At 45.8% G+C, this 14,588-nt stretch overlaps 1 protein-coding gene across 1 annotated transcript in view; it reads right to left on the reverse strand.

Moving 5' to 3' along the window:
- The window catches only part of EHD3 (EH domain containing 3), a 40,774-nt gene that overhangs the window by 21,519 nt on the left and 4,667 nt on the right, over window positions 1–14,588 (reverse strand). Inside the window, exon 2 of the mRNA XM_015413746.1 lies at window positions 2,571–2,747. Within this exon, the coding sequence (XP_015269232.1) occupies window positions 2,571–2,747 (177 nt within the window). The remainder of the gene's footprint in view (window positions 1–2,570; window positions 2,748–14,588) is intronic.

The following is a 14,588-nucleotide window of genomic DNA, read 5'->3' on the forward strand; positions in this document are numbered from 1 at the left end:
GTTATTTGGATGAAGCATACTTGGTATGCTAAGCAAGCCAATCTCCCCCAGTTCCGCATTCTCAAAAGTGAAAGTCTGTGTGTTCAGCTTCATTCACCTGAGGGGCAGGGGCTGATCAACCCTTGCACGCACCGTCCATATATCTATATCGCTAACTGAACGGCTTGTAGACCACTGGCTCTCTCTATAGACTCAGCTAGGGCAGATACACTGCTAAGCAACCCAGAACACTCAGGTCCAATCCCAGGGGAAATGGGAAGTGTGAAGACCATTGCAGCTGAGCCCTGGGGGAAGGGAAGGAGTGAAACCAGAGTAGTGAATGGAGGAAGAAGAGTTGGTTTTATACCCCACTTCACTCCCTGAAGGAGTCTCAGAGCAGCTTACAATCACCTTCCCTTCCTCTCTCCACAACAGACACCCTGTGAGGTAGGTGGGGCTGAGAAAGCTCTGAAAGAACTGTGACTGATCCAAGGTCACCCAGCTGGCTTTATGTGGAGGAGTGGGGAACCAGACCCGGTTCCCCAGATAAAGTCCACCGCTCTTAACCATTACACCAAGCTGGCTCTCAGTTACAGCTACAAGCCACAATTGCCAATTATGTCCAAAGACATAATTTCAGCTCATCCCTCCTGTTATTCTGTCTGACAAGCAGGGGCATGACATTTCAAGAACATTTGCCTTGTTGGATTCTGAGGCCAGAGCAGAATACTTGGGCTATTCCTGATACAGATTCTTACTTTGCATTCTCTACATTTTAGAGCTGGAAATTCCCACATCTGCAATCCATCCTCAGCCAGCACCTTCCTTTCTGCTCTCAAACATACATGATGACTTTGGTCACAACTCACATAAAGTAACTTAAGCCACTTTTCAACCAAAGACTAGAGCTGAACTGGAAGGAGGAAGTGCAAAAGGAATTTCACAGAATTATACAGCCGTCAGAATATATTTGGGGTCAAGGAGAAGCTCTCCTCAATTCACACTGGATAGGTAAGCCAGGATAGGTTTTTTGCATCCCCTTAGGTCCCTCTCAGGAGTGACTTCCACCTATTGCTCTGTCAACTATTTCTGTCATACACAAACCGCAAGAACCAACTGGCACCTGGATTATGTAGGCAGAATGGTGTTTTCTGTGGGTGTGTCTGGTGGACAACTAAACCCTCACACCAGATTAAAGGGATTGGGTATATAGCACAGAAACGCCAAGAGCAAAGAGGGCATTTTACTCTGCTCTCCCCTGGCATGGTATGCATAGATACACAGATAGGAAGCTGTGTTTCATTTTTAATCACTGAAAGAGACAGGAAACTGACAGTGAAACAGGATTTTAATACCTTCTTGCTCCAGACAAGGCTCCTGAGGGCTAACTCAAGCACCCAAAGACTCCCCCGTTAGCTCCCTCTCATACCATCCACACCAAACATTAGATGAATGTAAATCATGACAGTTTGGTTCACTGGGCATCTTGGGGGAGAGGGGACCAGACTCTTTGGAATTTGTCCCCCTAGTCTTCCCACTTTTGGTGGCCACTGGGTCCAGGCTTATTACTCAGGCTACAGGCTCCTGCCTTGGAGAAACAGGGCCTCGTTCTTGGTCTGTGGCCACCCACAAATCTATACCATGGGCCACAGCTAGGCCCTTCCTTGCGCCAGGACCCCGCCTGAGTTCAGCCCATCCAAACTCCTCACCCTCATGGATCATCAGGCTCTGCATTCCTACAAACACATCGGCTATTGCTGAAAAAGTCATCTCCCTTTACACCCCAACGTCTTCTGAGAGAATAATCGTGAAGATGCTCAAAACCAGACTTCTTGCCAGCTAGTGGCACACCACGGCGGACTGGGCTGAGTAGGGCAGAGCCCCAACTGACAAAGCACTGCTTCTTTGCGTAGAAGGCCAGCTCTCAGCAGCTTCTTCTGAACAGCACTGTGGCTTCTCCCTCTCAGCAGTGGTGGCAGGGCCAAGTGACAGGACAAACGCATATGGAGCAGATGTGCAGGCTGTAGTGCTGTGCAATGTTCCCTCTAAGCTGTAGAGTCCTTAATTCCACTTTGTGAGCTACTGGCATTAGAACTGTGAGTAAGTTATTTGGCTACTGCATACATTAGTTTGCTATGGAGCCCTCCTTCCTGAGCTAAGACAAAAACGTGTGAGCCGGAGGCTAAAAAACTGTGAGCCAGCTCACACTAACTCAGCTTAGAGGGAACCCTGGTGCTGTGCTCCCTTCCCTATTCTTCACCCATTTTCACCTGGTACTCTGACATTTCGATGTGTTTCTAGAGCTACTTTCATGAGTTGTAAAAGCAAAACCTGCACACTTTGCCTCCCAAGCTTGCTGCTAAGTTTGGGCTTTAATGGAGGAGCAACAGGTCAGATCCATTTTAGTTATTTGCAAGTCACCCTTAAGGGCTCTTGAAGTTTACTGAAGTGCTTGAAAGCAGAGGAAACCAGGCTACCCTTATAGCAGGATTTGGTTTTCCTGAACAAAATATTCATGGAATCTAGATTTTATCTGGTTCTAACCCAAGGACCTGGATGCATCTCAAAGTATCAGGGAGCTCTATACTGACCTGTTCAAGAAGGCATTGCCAAAGGCATTGAGTTTCCTGAACGGCTTTTTAGGATCCACTACCAGTGCGTTTCCAGGAATGATACCTTCCACATCCCCCTGCATCACTGCAATGAAGGAATCAGTCGTAGGCTCCGGCCCAATCCTCATTCCAGGGAAATCTTGTTCAAGAAGGTACCTAAGGAAAAAAAACACAAAGCATAAGAGGTGCCACATGCTCTGTCTAGCTGTAGGTCTGCTGTCCATAGTGAAATTCATTTCCTGTTATGAGGAAGCTTGCAGGCACTATTAGATGTGCAGTATTTTCAGCCTCTTTTCTCTGAACCAGGAACAGTACTCTTAAAAATAAAATAAAATAATAAAAACATAATTCATATACCTAAACAAAATGTTTTAAATTGCTTCCAGAAATGTGGAGTGGAAAAATTCCCATTTATTGTGCGGTGACTCCTTCATCACATCACCTGCAGAGGTTTTAACAGCATGGAAAGCTGATCTTACCACGTGGCAAACTGAGCCAGCAGGCGGGAAGCAGAAGTGACAGCCAGCCTGCCCTGTGCACAGTTAGTGGTGTTAAGGGCCCGGGGCCATTTAGGACATACCCAGTATGTTGGACAGCGTAGAAGAAAGCATTTCCCAAAATTCAAGACAGGTCACCCAGTCTTTCTCCAGATAATTATTTAACACAGAAAAATAAACCTCCTTGTATAGGGTAAAACAACCTCACACACACACACACCGAATTGTTTTGCTTCCCATATGGGCACTTGTCCTGATGTGCTGGAATGCTTGAGTAAACGTATCCTCAAGGAAGTCACACAGCTTGCCATATTAAATGTATTAAACATACAAGAGGTTATGGACCACACAATCATCACCCTGAGTTGTGCCCAGAACAGAAAGCCAGCGCAGACACACAATCTACACTCAGGAACGCAAGCCGAGACCTGGCTCCACCAGATAAAAGTGGCTGGCATGACAGCATCACACAACCAAATGAATATTCTAGCCTTTCAAGAGGTACTCATTATACTGATAAGACCTTGCTGAACTTTGCACAGCCAGCTTTTAAAGACTCCTTTCTTGAATGTTTTCAAAAGAACATAAGAGACGCCAATGTTGGATCAGGCCAAAGGCCTATCTAGTCCAACACTCTGTCACACAGTGGCCAAAAATACCAGGTGTCATCAGGAGGCCCACCAGTGGGGCCAGGACATTAGAAGCCCTCCCACTGTTGACCCCGCCCAAGCACCAAGAAGAAAGAGCATCACTTGCCCTAGAGTCCCTATCTATACCTTCTGGCTAATAGCCACTGATGGACCTCTGCTCCATATGCTTATCTAATTCCCTTCTGAAGCCGCCCATGCTTGTAGCTGCCACCATTTCCTGTGGCAGTGAATTCCATGTGTTAATCACTCTTTGGGTGAAGAAGTACTTCCTTTTATCCGTTCTAACCCGACCACTCAGCAATTTCATTGAGTGCTCATGAGTTCTTGTATTGTGAGAAAGGGAGAAAAGTACTTCTTTCTTGACCTGCTCTATCCCATGCATAATCTTATAAACCTTAATCATGTCACCCCTCAGTCGTCATTTCTCCAAGCAAAAGAGCCCTAAGCGCTTTAACCTTTCCTCATAGGGAAAGTGTTCCAACACTTTTATAATTCGAGTTGCCCTTTTCTGCACTTTTTCCAAAGCTATAATATCCTTTTTAAGGTGTGGTGACCAGAACTGCACACAGTATTCCATATGAGATCTCACCATTGATTTATATAGGGCAATTATGATACTGGCTGATTTGTTTTCAGTACCCTTCCTAATAATCCCCAGCATAGCATTGGCCTTTTTTATTGCAGTCACACACTGTCTCGACATTTTCAGTGAGTTATCTACTACAACTCCAAGATCTCTCTCTTGATCAGTCTCTGCCAGTTCAGACCCCATCAACGTGTATTTATATTTAGGATTTTTGGCTCCAATGTGCATCACCTTGCACTTGGCCACATTGAACCCCATTTGCCATGTTGACGCCCACTCGCCCATCCTTGACAGATCCCCTTGGAGTGCCTCACAATCCTCACTGGTTTTCACCACCCTGAACAACTTCGTATCATCCGCAAATTTAGCCACTTCACTGCTTACTCCCAACTCCAAATCATTAATGAACAAGTTAAAAAGCAGTGGACCAAGTACTGATCCCTGCGGTACCCCACTGCTTACCACCCTCCACTGAGAAAATTGCCCATTTATACTCACTCTGTTTTCTATTAATTAACCAGTTTTTGATCCATAAAAGGACTTGTCCTTTTATCCCATGATTTTTGAGCTTACTTAGGAGCCTTTGATGAGGAACTTTATTAAGAGCTTTCTGGAAGTCCAGGTAAACAATATCTATTGGATCCCCGATGTCCACATGTTTGTTCACCCCCTCAAAGAACACTAACAGGTTAGTGAGACAAGATCTTCCCTTACAGAACCCATGCTGAGTCTGCCTCAATAGGATTTGTTCATCTATGTGCCTACTAATTCTTTCCTTAATAATGGTTTCCACCAATTTATCCGGTATCGACGTCAGACTGACTGGCCTGTAATTTCCCGGATCTCCTCTGTAACCCTTTTCAAAGATGGGAGTGACATTAGCTACCTTCCAGCTGACGAGCTACAGTCTCATTACAACTAAAAGAATTCTCCCATCACCACACACACATCACCCTAAAAGAGGAAATTCCTAGACTGATTTTCTGACAATGGTCACTAGTGTCCTGTGCCTGGGAACAAGCAGTTCACAAGGCAGAGGTGAAGGGGAGAGAAAGTTCCAGTTTATTTATTTCATTTATACCCACAGGGTTGCCAAATCTTCTCCTTCCAACCAGCAGGGAATGGTGGGGCCTTAACAGGAGCAGGAGGGAGACCATGGCTACATTGCCAGCAACATGGCAACACCACTTTCTGCGTGTACCAGAAATGACATCATCACTAGGGTTGCCAGGCCCTAAGCTCTCACCAGCAGGAGTTGGGAGGGAGCTTCCCAGGAGTGGGGGGGGGGATGAAGCGACTTCACTGCATATGACGTCCTCCACGTCACGGGGACATCATATGCCTATACTCTGGTATTTTGGGCAAAACTCCGTGGGCAAAATGCCAACTTGTGGCTGCTGGGGGCAGGGCTCCCCCCACTGGCCACCTAGCCGGTGGTGGGCAGGAACCCACAAAATTGGGGGATACCCCACTCCCACCTTGGGGCTGGCAACCCTAGTCATCACATTGGAATGTCCCAGCGATACTCTGGTATTTGGGCAAAAAGTACAGTAGAAGTTTCTACCATAGAGTCTTTGCCCAAATAGCAGAGTCACCCAGATATGGCTGACATGATGATGTAACTTCTGGTACATACCAGAAGTAACATCACCACATTACCAACGAGGCAGCCTGGGCCCTCCTTCCTGCTCCTGGCAACCCTAATACCCCACCTTTCCCCCCAACAGAGACCCCAAACAGCTTACATTGTTCTCCTCTCTTCCATCCTGATAACAACGCCATGAGGTAGATTAGGCTAAAAGTGTGTGTTGGCCGAAGGTCACCTAGGAAGCTTCCATGGCAGAGTGGGGATTTGAACCTGGATCTCCCAGATCTTAGACTAGGGCTACCACTTCCCAGATGGGGGCGGGGGATCCCCCACTTTCACGGGCTCCTGCTTGCCAGCAGCCAGCTAACCAACAGAAGGAAATCTCCCCCACCTCCAAACAACAACGTTGTGTGTGATGCACTGACGCCACCCAGAAGTGACATAGGTGTGTTAGTGACACTGGGGGTGACAGTCTGGTTTTTGGGCAAAACTCTGTGGTTTGAGGGCGATTTTACCGGAGTTTTGCCCAAAAACCAGAGCATCACCCCCAACATCACTTGTGTGCCTATGTCACTTCCAAGTGAAGTGTGCATGTTGCGTGACATCCCCCCCCCACTCCTGGAACACCCCCCCAATCCCCCCGCCAACGCGACGATCAGACCTGGCAACCCTAGCTTAGACCAACACTCTAAACCAGTACACCATGTTGGTTCTCCAGTGAGGGCTGAGGGAAACGAGCTGCTTGGCACCATTCTCCACTGTGTCTGGGGTGGCCAACTCTGGGTTGAGAAATTCCTGACGTTTTGGGGGCAGAGACTGGGGGAGGTGGGTACAATGCCATAGAGTCCATGCTCCAAAGCAGCTATTTTATCCAGGAGAATTCTTCTCTGTTGTCTGGAGAACAGCTGTAGATCTAGGAGATATCCAGGCCCCACATGGAGGTTGATAACCTTACATGGAACCATGAAATAATTTGTCGGGTAGAAAATGACTGACTGACTTGATCCATGTCTTGTCAGATGTTTGGTGCTGTTCGTTGTATGGGAGAGAGGCTGAAGTTTTCTTTTCTTTACGCTAAGCTGCCTTGGGTCCTGCTTTGCAGGAGAGAGGTGGGGTAAAATAAAATAAAGGTTGAGAAAGGTCACCAGTACTTGGGAGACGAGTCTTTGTGATAAAAACTAGCAAACGTTCCACCACTAGCGTTGCTGTCTCCGGGCTGGAAAATTTCCAGAGATCAGAGGATAGAGTTCACTTCTGGCAACAGGCCACATTTCCGTCTTCATGCTTGAAGAATCTTCATGCTTTACAACAGCAGTAATTTTGCCATATGTTCCTGCACGTTTGAAGGATAAATCCACTCAATGGGTGTGTCCTGGACTTATTCCTTGGCAGATATAATGGAGCAAGTGGCCCTTTACTCAGTTGCCCAAATGCCCAAGTTTCCTTCTGGCTAGAGCTAATATAGGTTAATGTGGCATTACTTACAATTTTAGCCTGAAGTGAGAGGAGCACAACATTTAGATATGAAATGCAGTGAAGCAGTTAACTAAGCATCTCTCATGATCAGCATTCTCATTGGCAATAAAACCTCTTCAAAATACTTTCCTCACCAGGTTGAACTTCCATTGTGCGATGACTGATGGGTCATCAGGAGAAGAGGAATGTTTTGCAGGTGAAAGGCCCTGGGGAATGTAATACAGTTCCTACACACTTGTTAAGCAATGCAAGTCCCATTTATGGAGGCAGCATAAACTTGCATAGCAACATTTAATTGTACATAATTAACTTTACGGGCTGTGGTGGCTCAGAGGTTAAGACATTGAGCTGCAGACCAGAAGGTCTGCAGTTTGGCAGTTCGAGACCCAAGTGACAGAGGGAGCTCCCGTCTCTAGTTCCAGCTCCTGCCAACCTAGCAGTTCAAAAGCAAGAAATTGCAAGTAGATAAATAGGTACCACTTTGGTGGGAAGGTAACAGCGTTCCGTGTGCCTCGGTGTTTAGTCATGCTGGCCACATGACCATGGAAATGTCTTCGAACAGCGCTGGCTCTTCGGCTTTGAAACGGAGATGAGCACCGCAACCCTAGAGTCGGATTCAACTAGCTTTCGAGCAAGGGAAATCTTTACCTTTACTAATTAACTGTACGTGCTTTATCACACCCATTACTAGTGCAAGCCATAATTTACGGCTTTAGATTAATCCACTGTGCAATAAGCTACATGATCTTTGCATATCCCAAATTAACAGCCAACACAGGATTCTGTACCTTGGAGCACAAGACTGCCAACATTAGCCTGGTAAATCCCCAGAGATCTGGAAGCAGTGCTTAGCCAAGCGAAGGAGCTCCAGTGGATTGTGATGCCATAGAGTTCACCCTTCAAAGCAGCCATTTTCTCCAGGCCAGGTGATTTGTTGCCCAGAGATCAGTGTAGCTCCAGGAGTCCACCACCCACCTATGGAGATTGGCAACCCTACCGGAGCACCACATTCTTCACTTTAGTTGATCCAATGACAAACTTTCGTTCAGTATTGGGTTATATGTAATTGAGTACTGTCCTTGCCATAACATAATCTAGCAGAGGATATAAGAAGAATGGGGGGGGGGGCAGGCATGGCACCATACCAGCAAGCAATGTGTAGGGATGCCGGCCTCCAGGTGAGACCTGGGGATCCCCGAGAAGTATAACTCATCTCCAGTCTATAGAGATCAGTTCCCCTGGAGAAAATGGATGCTTTGGATGGTAGACTCTGTGGCATTGTACCCCTCTGAGGTCCCAGTCCTCCCTAGGCTCCATCCCCAAATCTCCAGGATTTCCCAGACCTGGAGCTGGCAACCATCCTCCCCATCCCCCACCAGTAACCAATGCTCCCTCTAAGCTGTGGAAACTTGTGAGCAAAAATTCTACTTTGTGAGCTACTGGCAGAAAAGTTGTGAGCGAGCGATTTGGCTCCTCTGGAGCCATCCTTCCTGAGCGAAGACAAAAATCTGTGAGCTGGAGGCTAAAAAACGGTGAGCTAGCTCACACTAACTCAGCTTAGAGGGAACACTGCCAATAACCAAGGAGGACCTCGCAGCCCTAGCAATGTCACTTCCAGTGAAAACCACATGTGACATTATTACATGGAGGGCACTAGGATTCTAGGAATCCTAGGGTGGTGCCCTGGATGTAATGATGGCACTTCCTGTTGTTGCCAGAAGTGACATCACCCTCTGGCACAATGCCAACACACACACACACACACACCGGTTTCTCTACCACCAGGCTTTGAGGCGCCAGATGGGAACAACGGTAAGCAGCGGGACCTGGCCTGCCTAGTGTAGGAACAAACAGATTATGACACCAGGAATGGGTAGGTAGCCAATTCAGAAGATACAAAAACCCATCTTCCAGCAGAAGAGTCTCAGTAACTTTCAAGCCTTTTAGAAGAGTTCTGCTAACCATTATTTCAAAAAACAGAACTGGATAGAGAAGGCGGGTTAATGATCCCCCCCTCCTGAAATTAAGACCACATGGTACAAGTCCAGCAGTTAGGTACATTAAAAAGTTTGATGAAGCGATAAGCAGACAGTTGAGTAATTCATATTTAGGAGGTAAGGCAATATTGTGAGGCTTCTCCCTTTAGCAAATACAGATGAATACTGACTCCTTGATATCTAATATTTAGCAAAGCCAGGACAGCTTCCTATCCATAATGCTTACATTTGACTATAAAATGAAGCATTAAGTTTGAACTCAAAGAGTTTAGTGCTTTGGCTATCCCATTATATTTGCTGCTATATCATCCATCTAGGTTAGAGGGGAGTGGAAAAAATATTGTAAAATAGGCCACTGCATATTGAACAGCATCTTAGATTACTGTCTTGTCAGCTTGCTCAGCCATGGGTTCAGGTAGCCAAAAGACTGTGATTAAGATCCAGGGGTAGAAATGGAGGGAAAAAGAATGCTTTTTGAGGAAAAAATCTATCTAAAGATAGTTTTCTATTTAAGATGCATTACAGTCCAAAAGTTGTTATTCATGAAACAAGGATTCGTTTTTAATTATGTAGCATGAGGCTGTATATTCATGGAATGTTCAAATTTTTTGGTCAATGAATTCCATTAATTCATTCACAATGTCATGCTCTTCGAGGCTTCTGTAAGATTATTAGGCAATTTTTCTATCTAGAAATTATTATCACAGATGTTTGGTTTTACAGTTCTTAAAACTGTGAATTTGTATCACATGCTGCTTCTTCACAGTAAAAATGTTATAAAATAAACATACAGAGTTGAGAAAAAGTCCTTATTCCCATTGTTCCTTTGCAAATCTATGTACACAGAATCAACCCCTCACCTCTTAATTGCTTAGGGTTGCCAGATCCCCCGGTAGGTTTGCCCTCTTTAGGGGCCTCCATCTACTCTAAGAAGTAGTTTTGATCTCTGCGAGGCACTGGTGTCATTGCTGAAGGGGGTTGGCAACATGGAGAAGAATGCTGGTCCCACTGAAGGGCTCCCACTGACCCTAATTCTTGTCCTAGGCTACAGTCCACTGATAGGCCACAATGGTTCTGCTGCAAGGGCATTTTAAACACTTGACATACTATTATTTTCATTCACCAAATGCCCAACTCCACTTTATGCTGGTGAATGAAAAATCCCAAATTCAAATTTTAAAAATCATAACATCATTAAGACATCAGATGTGACAATATTCAGGGTTCTGTCTAATAACGAGATTGAGACAAATAGAGTTGAGAAGGAAAATGGGTTAAGGAATGAAACCTTGCATTTGATCTTCAAACGCCACAAATGCATGCCACAAATGGCTGACTTCCATGTGCCTCACAAGCTAGATCATCAGCTGAAGCATATGGTCTTCAATGCAACTGAGTTGAGAGCCAGACTGGTGCAGTGGTCAAAAGTGTCGGACTATTCTGGAGAACCGGGTTTGATTCCCCACTCCTCCACATACCTCACAGGGTGTTTGTTGTAGAAAGGGAAGGTGATTGTAAGGTGCTCTGAGACTCCTTAAGGATGGTGGAGAAAAGCAGGGTATAAAAACCGACTCTTCTCTCCCTTCCCCTCAAGATCAGATGGTTTTTCAGTTCAACTGTAGTGGAACCTGGGAGATAGCAGGCTACCTCAACTAACAAAGACTGCAGCCTGTGGTGGGGCTGAAGCCCTTCACAGCCCTTTAAGTTCTTGCCCTACTTTGACTGAGATCATAGTAGCTTCTTCCTGTGTTTCTATAGCTTCATGCTCTGCAAAGGATGCAGACAGTCCCATCTGCTAGTAACGTGAGGCTGTTTCTGAATGTAACACCAAGAAAAGAGTGGGGCTAGCAAACCTTATCTTTAAAGTACTGGAATGTCCCAAACTCCGCCTACCTAGAAATAGGTGTCAGTGATTGATCACTAGGGAACAGCACACTATGTGAGGCAGTATATCTGCTCTTCATTCATCAATGCCTGATTAGGGTGCTGCTTCTGTTCTGCAGCTGCGGTGGCTCAAGTGGTTAAGACGCTGAACTGCAGGCTGTGGAAGGTCGGTAGTTCAGCAGTTCGAGACCCGAGTGTGCCGCATGATGGAGTGAGCTCCCGTCTCTAGTTCTAGCTCCTGCCAACCTAGCAGTTTGAAAGCAAGAAATTGCAAGTAGATAAATAGGTACCATTTCAGTGGGAAGGTAACAGCGTTCCGTGCACCTTGGTGTTTAGTCATGCCGGCCACATGACCACGGAAATGTCTTCGGACAGCGCTGGCTCTTCAGCTTTGAAACGGAGATGAGCACCGCAACCCTAGAGTCGGATTCGACTGGCTTTCGAGCAAAGGAACCTTTACCTTTTTCCGCCACAAAAAGAAAGCAAGCAGCTTCAGCAATATTAGGGTACAGATAAGGAACCCAGTGGCCCGAAGCTTGAAGACTACAGGACTCCTTCCTGTCCCAATCTTTAGAGGACAATCCCTTGAGAGAACATCTTATTTTAGTGGCTAGCCCTAAAATGACCAAGAAATCCCTACCCAAAGGGATATTAACCAAAACCCAAATCCAGTCACCTTCTAGTAGAGGTGAGAAAAGTTGAACAGGTATATCTGGTATATCTGCAGGATTATTTTGATTTGTGTGACGGAGATGTGAATGAATTATACCGAACAATCTCAGCAGAACAAGAACTTTGTGACATATTGGAGAGGGAAGGGCATTGGGGGGAGAGACAAGGAAGATGTTGTGAAGGACAGCCTTATACTTATCTATCAGTTTAAAAGCATATCAGTGAAGCATGATATATTCTTTACAGGTAGAAAAGGTGCTTGCTGGCAAATTGATTCTCCTCTGTGCGTTGTCTTAAAACGATGTCAGTGCCAGAGTATCCTGTTAATTCAGCTTGGTCAAGTGAAACAAGTTTCACAGTGAAGACTGAATGTAGTTCTCAGTCTGGAGAAGAGGATGTTGAGGTGCAGGGGGACATGCTTGCGCTCTCTAAGTATTTGAAGGGCTGTCACTTAGAGGAGGGCAGGGAGCTGTTCCTGTTGGCAGCAGAGGAGAGGACTCACAATAATGGGTTTAAATTAAGGGCGGGAAGGTACCAGATAGATATTAGGAATAACTTTTTTACAGTCAGAGTTGTGCAACAGTGGAATCAGCTGCCTAGGGAGGTGGTGAGCTCCCCCTCACTGGCTGCCTTTCAACAGTGGCTGGACAAGCACTTGTCAGGGATGCTCTAGGCTGATCCTGCATTGAGCAGGGGGTTGGACTAGATGGCCTGTATGGCCTCTTCCAACTCTGTGATTCGATGAAATGTAAACTCAACAGGTTCTAGATGGGCAACTGTGCTTGTCTATAGCTTCTAAATCCAGCGTCCCCTGAAACACTAACAGTTATACCAGCAGAATACCCTTTAAGATACCATTGGACTCCTGTTATATTGTGCAGCAGATGCTTCTAACAGACTGGCCCTATGTCATCTTTTGGTCTTTAGTGGTTCTTTTCCATAGGCGAGAACTAGATTACAACCCAAGAGACAACCCTGATCCCAGTCAACACCCGAGACTAGAATGGATATCCTGATCACTAAGAGCATTAAGTCTTCAAGACCATGGGGCAGGAACTGATCAGGGAAAGGAAGTAACTGAAACGGAACAGTTGCTCTCCGAAATACATCCTGCCCACACCTGCAGAAGAGACAAGAAGATTAGCAAGTACCCACAGAAAGAATGCACAAAGGAACTACAGGGAGGGAAGGACGATGGACATACTTGTTCATGTTCAAGATATCGCAGAAAATGCATGTCTGAAACCCTTTACAGAAAGATCAACAGCAAGTCCATTCTTCTGAAAACTTTATGCTACTACCACAGTTTTTCAGATCTTCATGGGTACATTTGTGTTCTTTGGCCCACTCAAGCATATGTCTGGCCATTACTAACGTTTATATAGACTGGACTCCTAAATTCTCAAGTAGAACTGTGGCAACTACTGCCAACTCCGGTTCTCACCATACTTTGGGGGATCAATGACAGTTAAGTGACAAAGAACTGGCAGGACCATGGGGTAGCTACAAAGGACAGAGTGGAGTGTTCTTGATGCAGGCCACAGTGGGGGAAAAGCTGGTGCACTCATCCTTTCCCTCTCGTGGTTGTCCCTGAGGGTACAGTGCAAACACTGTTTGTGCCCAAACATTGTAAGTTACTGTGAGTCAGCTGAAAGAATCCAGAAGGAAGTACCAGGGGCAAATCTTGGTGTGGAGTGAACCATCAAGAACAGAAAGAGGACCCAAGGAATGAAAGCAAGCAAAAGTTGGGTGACCGGGCTCAGAGCAGCCTGCGCTGGCAGCCAACACTACTCTAGCCGGTTTGTGTTTATTTTATTATTAACAGAGTAGATGGACAAAAGCCAAAGTTAGTCTAAGCAGCAGCTACTGTACACTAGTCAGTTATGATTGTACTGTCCCTTTCTGCTTCCCCCACTTCTTGCAAGTAACGTATGAAATAGCAATAAGGTCACTGTGCCACACTACAGTGGAATCCCATCCATCGTGGGAAATGGCAACACAGTTCATTTAAAGGTGGAGTCACTTTGACTTCAAGCAGAAGAATGAATAAGCTCCCTCCAGCAAGTCCACACACTATGGAACTCTGATTGATGGCCTGCAGTGGAGGAAGGGGTCCATAACAGGAAGGGGAGGAAAACTGCACAAGCCAGTAATTTAAAGGAGTACCCCAGGGCTGACAGAGTGAGACTGTCTCCTAAGTCAAAAGAAAGCACAGCTGGATTTCCCTGGAGCCAGAAAGGCATACTTCAGTTTTGCTCCATTGACCTTAAACACAGCAGGCCTTCTTTCTTTTCAGTTCCAAAGTCTCCAGGACCATTCAAAGCCAGCTTTCCCTGCTATGTCTCTGTAACCTTGCCTTTATCCCAGCAGTGCAATAACTCTGTTGAGACACAGAATTTAATTTAACCCCTTGCCTTGATATAAACCAGAGTCCTCAAACTTTCAGGAAGACAGACCGGGGGCGTCAATCAAAGTTCTTCAATGAATAACTTTCAGATCCACTTAAAGCAGCAGTCTAAAGCTGGCAGTGCTACTGACAAATCGGCTAAGTGTATAAGGAGTTCTGCTCAGCAATAATCCCCACAAGTCATTGGTTCTTCCTCCACATCCCCAGCAGGCACAGAACTTTGTATAAGCACAAGTATGA

The sequence above is a fragment of the Gekko japonicus genome, unplaced genomic scaffold (genome assembly GCF_001447785.1).
Source record: "Gekko japonicus isolate JY-2015 unplaced genomic scaffold, Gekko_japonicus_V1.1 scaffold710, whole genome shotgun sequence".
Classification (NCBI taxonomy): domain Eukaryota; kingdom Metazoa; phylum Chordata; class Lepidosauria; order Squamata; family Gekkonidae; genus Gekko; species Gekko japonicus.